Here is a 9,993-nt window from a genome sequence, read left to right as displayed (position 1 = left end):
CAACTCTACAATCCATTATTGCAAAATAGGCAAGAAGTTATTGATAATTTTTTTCTTGAAATTCAAAAATATCTCTTTTTACCATATTTCTTGAAAAAATCTTCAAATGACAAACCACAAACAACAATTATTTTAGCAAAATTTTTATGATCATGAACCATTATAGAGCCCTTGTGAAAAACGATCAACTGAGTTTGAAGAGTTTAGTTCACTTTGAACCATGTTTGATCCGTCAGAAATATATTTTGTTTGTTTGTTTACAAATATAACATGGAGCAATAATTTTTTCATCATTCAAAAACTAAATAAATTTCACACAGGTGATTTTAAAGGACATTTTGCCTTGGTCTTTCCCCTAGCCGAAGGAGAAATAGGGGGATGACCAACTCCAGTCTGAGGGATATTTTGAGTTGGAGCTTGATACTTTTGAAGGTGGAATCAGTCGATGTATCATCTAAATCATCTTCTACCTCTAATTATTCATCTAAATCATCTTCATAATCATTATATAGTCTCTCTAAAGTTTCATGGGGAATATGAGTGTTGGTATTAATTTATATTGGAGCGACAAAATCAATTTCTTTCACATGCGTAAAAATATCCGTATTTATTCTATATTTAGAAACTTATGCAATGGTATTTACTTGCGATTTTTAAACGAATTCATAATATAATGAAGTAAAATATAAAATTAGCAACTTAAAACAGATAAATTACATATGATAAGTACGAAAAATAAATAAAAAAATTAAAGAGTGAAACGAATATACCAATCGTCTCTTGTAACAATAAATGATTATAGTCGAAAATTAAAAAATTAATGTCGAAACTTGAAGCTTGAAGAAGATTATTGCTCCTCCAAAATTCACCAAATTATATTTCAATTGCAAACTAATTACAATAATTAGAGAAGAATTAATAGATATTGAGTTGAAAATTAGGAGAGAATAAGAGAATATGTGATTTTAAATTTTTGTGAATAAAAAGGGCCGGGGAGGGGGTGGGGAGTTGGGCCCTCAATTTAGCAGTTGCCAACGGTCCCCAGCGGCTAGTGGCCCTTACAGTTTTTTTTTTTTTAAATTTTTTTTAAATTTTTTTTTAATTTTTTTTTTTTTATAAATAACATAAATATCAACTTTTAAAGTGAATTACACTTTCTTTCAATTTTTTAATTGCTTTACTCTCTCCCTATTAATATACATAATATAGCTTATATATACATAACATTCTGTGTATATGTAGAATTTTTATAATATGTTTAGAAAGTTGAAATTTTTTATAATATTAAAATTATAAATTGTGTATTTGTATAATTTATTTATTTTTTTCGAATTTCGTTGAAACATAGTGGACCAAAGCTAGGATAATCTTGTACCGGTATATCGAGATGAAAATTCAATTCTGTTTCGGTCGGAGTTTCGATTCAATCCGAGTTTCGATTCAATGTATACCATTTTGTTTAGGGTCTTTCCGACCAGTACGAATCGAAACGATACTACATCCAGGTCTGGCGCCTAGGCTTAATTTTACCATGTCATCTTCATTAATTATAAGTAATTTAAATATTAAAAAATAAATAATATTTTATGATAAAGATAAAGTAAATATAAAATAATAAATTATCTTTTAATTTTTTAAATTGAACAAGTAAAGTTGAATAATTATTTTTTAATATAATAAACAATTGAAGATGGAAAGAGAGAATTTTGATACATTCTAATATTTAAGAGTACAAAATTCTTTTAATTTCTTTTTTGAAATTTCTTATCTAAATCAAAACTAGACAAATAATTTATTTTTTTTAAAAGGAAGGAATAATATTTATTTACTGTCTGGTTCTGAAAGTATGATTGCTGTTCTAGTGACGTAAATATTTTATCCTAGAGAGTGATTGACCAATAAAGATGCTAGTCATTTTGTGGTTGATGTATCCACGGCAGCAGACGGAGGTCGTAATCAAGTGAGAACAACGCCTTTGGCTCTTCTCTATTCTCCTCTCATCTTCTAAATTTGCAGTGTTGTGCTAGAGACAACTCGTCTCAGATCAGTAAGAAACATGGAAATCACAGAGTTGGTTTTTATTCCAGGGCCAGGAATGGGTCACCTCGTTGCTGCTGTGGAAATTGGCAAGTTACTCACCAGCCGAGCCCATTGGCTTTCAATTACTTACTTCATCATCGATCTTCCAATTGAAACCGGTGTGCATACCTATACGAAGACGCTGGCCGCAATGGACGATTCTACCACTTCGCGCCTGCGTTTCTTGCACCTTTCTACTCCTCAACCTCCAAGTAACAATCTTTCAAATCAAGAAGCTCTTCTTGTTGAGATTTTTGATAATTCCAAGCAGCTAGTAAGAGATGCAATAGTCCACAACTTCATGACAATTAAGGGTAAGTCAGGTTGTACTCGACTTGCTGGTGTGATTGTTGACATGTTCAGCGACAAAATGATACAAGTAGCAACAGAGCTCGGTCTACCAAGCTACGTATTCTTCACTTCTAGTGCTGCCTTTCTTGGCCTCATGTTTTATGCACAGACACTTAAAGATGAACACAATCGTTACATCTCCGATTTCAAGGACTCGGACACGTTACTTCCTGTTTCGACTTACGTCCATCCTCTTCCAGCTAAGGTTCTGCCAAGTGTCATGCTTGATAAATATGGCCGTTTACACCTACCTCTGTCTACTGCTCGAATGATACGACAAGCAAAAGGAATCATAATTAACACTTTCATGGAGCTCGAGCCTCATCCAATTAAATCCCTCACTAATGATAATGGGGTTCCGTCTATATACCCAGTTGGGCCTATAATCAATCTGAATCAAGAACCAGACGAGAGTATCAATAGCTGGTTAGATGATCAACCAGATTCTTCAGTACTGTTCCTCTGTTTTGGGAGCTACGGATCCTTTGACGAGCAACAATTGAAGGAAATTGCAATAGCCCTTGACCGTAGCAACTGCTTTTTCTTGTGGGCATTACGAAAGCCGCAGGCTAAGGGTGAAATAGGTGCTCCAGACGATCTTGCACGTCCGGAGCAAGTGTTGCCTCATGGTTTCTTGACACGAAATATGCATAGAGGGAAAGTGATAGGATGGGCACCTCAAGTGGCGGTGCTATCTCACAGGTCAATTGGAGGATTCATTACGCACTGTGGCTGGAATTCAATACTGGAAAGCTTGTGGTTTGGAGTTCCAATAGCAACATGGCCTATGTATGCAGAACAACAAGTAAACGCTTTCGAGTTGGTCGTTGATTTGGAGATGGCAGTGGATATAAAGATGGAGTATCGGAGTGAGAGTCCCGTTTTGGTCACAGCAGAGGAGATAAAGAGCATCATAAGGCGACTGATGATGGATAGTACAGAGGAGAAGAATGGTATCAGAAAGAAAATGGAAGAATTACAAGAAAAAAGCAGGAAGGCCTTGTTAGAAGGAGGATCATCTTACTGTTTTCTGGAGAATTTGATCAACGATTTCAAGGGTCATTGGTCCAGTTGAAGGTTTTAATTGTATTCTGCTATTTTGAGTTATAGTTTTTGTATGGAAAATGTTTTCTGAAAAATGTTTTTCTATTTTTTCTTGTTTGATTGTAATAAAATTGTTGACAAAATATTTTTCACAATAACTCATTTTCCTCAATTTGAAGGAAAATGACTTTCCTCGTGGGCCACATTTGTTATTTTCTAGAAAATGATAAATGTGGCTTATGACCCTATCCTCACCCCTCTTTTTCACTCCAACAACACTCCAATTCATATTACTCAAAAAACTTTCATTACTCAAAAATATTTTTCATTGTGCGTTGCTCCAATTTTTCACTGCTTGAAATAAAAAATAGTGAAGTTCGAATTTTTTCTATTTCCAATGTTCATTAAATGTACTGTTATTTTCATGTACATAGAGGAAGACTTACCTATGTTACTTTTGCTAATTGCATATTCCATTTTGTTATTGGTGTAGCTTGTTTCACAAGGTTGAATAAGCTTGTCATTTCAGTGTATTTTTATTGATTGTATTATCTTGAGATTGTCTTGTCAAAATATTGAAAAGTGTCTCCTATGCTTGCTGATTAGTAGTTGTTTAAAATTTGGTGACTTGTAATATTTTAGTACTCAATATTGATATTATTTGCTATGCTTAAATTAGTTCTTACAAACTGTTGAGTTGCTAGAGACAGTGATATACTAGTTAACAGTTAGTAGTATTTTCTACAAAATATTTTTTCACTCACCAACCAAACACTAGAAAATATTTTTCTAAAAAATATTTTCTACTTACCAACCAAATACCATAAAATATTTTTCACTTGCCAACCAAACATAAAAAAGTAAGTAGAAAATCAACTTATTTTTCAGAAAAACTTTTTTCTGGAAAACATTTTCCATCATACCAAACACACCCGTCACATAAATGTCAAAATCTTTTAATGACATGAATGTTAAATTTATATGTTTTCTATTCCAACTTAAGTATTCACTGGGGCGAATCTATGTAGAAGGTTTGGGGTGCTACGATATCTGTATTTCTCGGTTGAAACCCTGTATATTTATGTGTATATGTATCAGTTAATGTATAAATATTATGCTTGACACCCACAATATTAAAGGAATTGGTGGTGCAAGTGGTCGAAACGGCTGGGTTTTACTCCAGAAACGTGGGTTCGATCCTTGGTTAACACTTTGTTTTCAAATTTTTAGAATGATTTTTAGCATTATACTGTCTATTTTCTCTTATAAAAGACATATTGTGGGCTTGTGGCAATGAGGAATGGAACTCTTGACCGCTTCTTACAAAATACTTGACAATACCAACTAGACAAGCCTTCATGTAGTACCAACATTTGTTGATATATATAATTATAGTTTATTCTTTGAATATTGACTCCACTATCCTAAAATATCGTATGGAGTATACATTATTGTTCAAAATAAAGTGACACCCAAAGCTTCCGAATCCTGAATCCGCCTCTGAATATTCACTTGCAATATCTTATCGAATGCAATGAAGTAGGATGCACAATTGGTTCAAAAATTCTAATGTTTGATAACAAAGGTATTTTTAGGGTGTGTTTGGTAGAAAGATGTTTTTCAATTTTCAAATATGGTCAAAATATTATTGAAAAGTATGTTTTTTTAGTAAAAACATTTTCTTAAAAATCAATAAGGGTTTGCAAGAACATATTTAACCAATAAATCAAATCAAAAAGTGCTTTGGAAATCAAACAATTCATTTCACCTCTTTTTCACTTTACAACCTTCTAGTTCTTATAGATTCATATCAACTCAATGCAGCACCAGAACAATAATTTATCACGAATTATCACCAAAATTGGACTCCAGTTCCATACAAAAGAGTAAATCATCAAATATCACGTGTCTAAGTAAAAAATATGCAACACATTCTTTAAAACATGCCCACAAGTCATGAAATTATTCCGAACTAGTAAAATAATCAAATAATCCATATCATTGCATCGATACCGGCCTAAATGCTCATCATCTCATTTATGTGGGATCTCCAATATCCATTACCCAATTTATTCAATCAAGTGATTCACTAACACTTCCTAAAGAGTCAAAGAAAGTCTCATTTTGACTTAAATGGAGTTTGAAAAGGTAAATTACAACTTTATTCTTTCTTAAAGCCTTTGAATGATCCCAATTTGATAAAATATGCAATCTAAGGATCTGTTTGGCCATAGATTTCCTAAGTAGGTTTTGAGAAAAACTTCGTAAATAATGTTTGGCCATACTATTTGTCATTATTTAACTAATAAATTGACAAATAAACCAAATTCTCATACTAGAAAAAACTAGTATTTAGGCCAAATTTTACTTTTTTGAAAACTTTTAAAAGTGAAATATATTTTTCAAATACTATGACCAAATCCATGGTGAAATTTTACCCAAATCTCCATCAAAAAATGTCTTGTAAAAAATAATTGGAAATCTATGGCCAAACGCTAGCTAAGTATAGAAGTCCGCAAATACCCATATTGCCATAACTAAAAGTGGATAAAAATCGAGTCAAAAAGTCAACCTAGAGACTTGGTGTTGAATCTGAAAATTTCTTTCAAAATTGGTTTATCCATATCTTGAGAAACTCACATGCCAAAAATCAATTAAAACAAGCCATTAATTGATTTCCAAATTGAAGAGTTGCATAAAGTTTACCTTGGGGCAAAAATCTCCAATTTCTTCAATTCAAAAAGCTAATTAAATACCTAATTTTGTGATAGATTAGCGGGATATGTGTAGTTTATGGGTTAGAATTACGCCTTACAAAAAAATCTTGAAAATCTCTTTTTGAGTCATCTCTAACATGATCCTAGGCCCCCAAATCGAATTATTAAGTCAAAATCAAAAATTGACATTTAAATATGTTAAGGTGAAATTGCTTATGCGAACATGGCATCAACCTGGATCCATACCTATCGGGAACACGACCTCTACCCCCGAATGTGAAGATTAGGTAGCCCTACCCCAACTCCACTCCTCTTCATGAGTGCGATCAGGATCTTATGAATACAAGGGTCCATTAAATCCTTCTTTGTAAATACAATCAACCCTTCATAAACACAAAGAATGGTGTACATGCACTAGTTGAAGGCAAAACCAACAACAGTCAAACTTGATCGAATTTTTGAATAACCCTCAAAATATTTTTAAAACCCATTGAAAAAAAAATGTATGCCAACTGAATAAAATTCATATTCCTGACTTGTTGGAATTATCAAATTATCGATTTGGTGCCGTCTTGATCAAATGTTGATTGAGGTTAACCTTGACTTTCTTAAAACTCAAAAGTCCAATCAATAACTCAAATATCTTGCAAACATATCATGACCGACACCAACTACCAACTAGATTAAAAATAACCTTTACGCCTAATGAAACTAAAAAATCTGAATTTGACCTCGTTAACCTGAAATATTGACTTTGATCAAATTTTTAACTTTTAGACCTTCAAAACTAAAAAAACCTCACTTAGTACTCATCTGATCATCTTAAGAATCGTGTTACTCATGTCCATAGATTATAAATGCCTATAAATTAAACCACAATTGAAAAAATAAACAATACAAGAAAACAAGAATTTAAAAGAAATAGAAAGAAGGGGAATAAATTTTAGAAAAGAAATAGGGATAGTAAAGGCAAGCAATTTGTGGATGATTTAAGAATGTGGGTTGGCATTGATGTACGCTTCGGTCTACTTTTCTCAACAAAGTTGTATATTGTATAGATCGCATGATAGGTAGGGATTATAGGATTGGATTATGGCTAGTATATCATTACTTAGCCTATTTAGGAAATTTGGGATAGGAATGTGCCCGAACATTAGCATAAGATACTTGTTATGGCCCTAGAATCCTACTACCCTTGATTATATACATGATTAGCCATATTGATGTTAATGATCCTTTATTATAAGACTTACAATTTGACTTAGTGAATTTGGTGGTGTTTCCTCGATTAGAACTTTTTAGTGATTTGTGCCCTTGATTACTATAGCTTCTCGAGTTATAAGGCTTTATGATGTTGAATATGTATCATTTTGGGCCTGAGGCCGTGGTTACAATACCAGTTGAGCACCTGGTTAGTATTCTATCCCTTGTGAAGATGTTGATCTACTTTGCAGACACTTATAGTTGTATTATTTGAATACTGGTGATGATATGCACACTTTTAGGCATATTACAATTTCCTAGTGGTACTATTCCAACCAAATTCTTGATTTTGCTACTATTTTTTAAGAAGAAATTTATTTCCACTTTTTACTTTTAAAGTGGATTCTTTTACAAAGTAATCATGACACCTTATTGAATAATTTAGGAGTTTTTGAAACTAAATGAGCTATTTTAAAAATTAGACCGAAGATTCTAGTTCATTATTAATCCACTCTTTTACCACTACTATTTACTTGATCAATGGAGATTTCTACCTTTACTATGCTATTATGTCGATTTAGTCTCGAATTTGATCTCACGTAATGGATCTACTAATTTGCACTCTTTTAGTCTCGTTCGAGTTCGAGCACTTATTAGATTTATATCTATGATACTATATGGAGTAGATTGATTATGATGGTTATTAGAAGTCTTGGTTTAAGATCAAGAGTATATATGGATATCCCAAATCTCTTATGGGTCCTTTTGTCCATGATTCATAGTGCCAAAGAAAGATGATGGCCGTAGGTGATATGCTATGGTTTCATGTCACTTCGATGCTTAAAGAGAGGAAAATAAGCAAAAACTTAGGTATTTTGTTAGGTATGATATGATTTTGTGATGTTGTGTAGGAAAACAGGGCTTGGAGGCAAAGTGGAGAAAAAGAAAAAATTAACGAAGGAAGAAAAATATCTAAGTTCCGCGGGTGTGATTCATGGCCTATGGACTGGACCCATAACCCGTGGAAGGTACTTGTGAGCAGGTTCTAAAGTGGAGGCAAAATCTGATTTTTATCAATGTGACCTACGACTTATGAATCCAACCTACGATTTGTGAATGTTAGTCGTGAACTAGATACTAAGGATATATAAAGAGTTTGATTTCCACGAGAGAGGCCCATAACCCATAGACTGATTCACTACTCCAATGTACGAGTCATAGGAAGCTACCAACTTGTTTCTCCTACACAGTTTAGGATACGATTTGTTTTGTATCTATAAATACTCCCTTTGGGGTTTATGATTATTTTACACAATATTACATTATTTTGAGGTTCTTAGACATATTCTTGGTCATGGAATTATTAACACTGGTTTCTAGGGTTTTTATTCAATTTGAGATTTTGGAGTTTTTTTATCTTATTCCTGTAAGTATACAGTTATGCTTTCAACTATGAATTCTTTGCTTTGATTGATTTTCTGACGATTGTAAATGTTAGGAACTCACCTGTATTTTAGATATGCTCGGCAGAGAAGTAGAGATTGGGAAAAAGAGATTACAATAGAGATTTGAAGGTATCAATCTTTATCTAATTTACTTGAGCCTTAAACGGGATAGTTAATTTGAGAACACAAAACAAAGGTTAAGAGTGTAGCACTCTGATTCCAATAGGAGATAAGTGAAATTTATTTAACCAAGGTGGAGAGATGATCATATGATACATATGTAGTTAGATTTTGCATTCAAAGCATTACGTTATCCTACTAGCGCAAATAACTTGTGGAATTATGAAGTCATGAGATCAAAATCCTAATGCTCGTCTCATATTGATCACAACCCAATCAACCAACAACGGTTATTATTACAATTTACTTTAATAAAAACCCCTTTCATTTACTAATTGCCAATTATCTAGAAAAACTCTTGACAAAATTTTGGCCAATTCCTTGCGGGATAGAGCCCAACCTTATTAGATTCTATATTTGATTTAGTGATTGTGTTATACTTTCAAGGAGGTGTAATTTGGGCGACATTAAATTTTGGCACCATTGCTGGGGAATACGGTTATGAAGTGATAGGTTGAATTTGTTGAAGTTGTTGGTTTCATTTTTTGATTTTTACTTTTCTACTATTTATAGAGCATATGCCAGTGTATGCCTAATACTCGTAGTCAACCCTAATTCCATTTGGTCCTAAACTTGAGAGAACTTAAGACAGAATTAAAAGATGGAGAGACAAGTTCATGATCAAGGATCCCTGCTCGAAGAGTTTGATGATGACCCAACAATATTGAATCGACCTCTTCAACATGATGTTTTGGAAACTTAGATCAAGTTATTTCTTGCTTAATGGTTGGGAAAGTACTAGGCATATAGCTACTGGAAGAGCATCTAGGGAAGAAAAAAATTGACAAGAACAGAAAAATTATGTAGTTATACTTGATGCGAAGGACAAATTGAGAAGAAACAGAGGACAAAACCCATATATCAATATCTACTAGTGTATGACGATCCATAAGACAATTTTGGGTATGCTAATCCAATTAAAATAGGTCCATTTATTCCTCTAGAATTATCATAAGATACCATGTTTAATTATC

General features: G+C 32.9%; 1 protein-coding gene across 1 annotated transcript; it reads left to right on the top strand.

The window, feature by feature from the left end:
- Positions 1-1,691: 1,691 nt before the first annotated feature.
- Positions 1,692-3,865, top strand: LOC107878040 (anthocyanidin 3-O-glucosyltransferase 2). Its single transcript, XM_016724911.2, has one exon. The coding sequence runs from the start codon at positions 2,057-2,059 to the stop codon at positions 3,503-3,505; it is 1,449 nt and encodes a 482-aa protein (XP_016580397.1). The 5' UTR covers positions 1,692-2,056; the 3' UTR covers positions 3,506-3,865.
- The last annotated feature ends 6,128 nt before the right edge of the window (positions 3,866-9,993 follow it).

This window comes from Capsicum annuum, chromosome 7 (genome assembly GCF_002878395.1).
Source record: "Capsicum annuum cultivar UCD-10X-F1 chromosome 7, UCD10Xv1.1, whole genome shotgun sequence".
NCBI lineage: Eukaryota > Viridiplantae > Streptophyta > Magnoliopsida > Solanales > Solanaceae > Capsicum > Capsicum annuum.
The sequence above is the reverse complement of the archived record's forward strand: the minus strand, read 5'-3'. Positions and strand labels throughout refer to the sequence as shown.

Bases quoted from the DNA above. Each gene is read 5' to 3' on its own strand.
- LOC107878040 (XM_016724911.2), top strand. From the start codon at position 2,057: ATGGAAATCACAGAGTTGGTTTTTATTCCAGGGCCAGGAATGGGTCAC.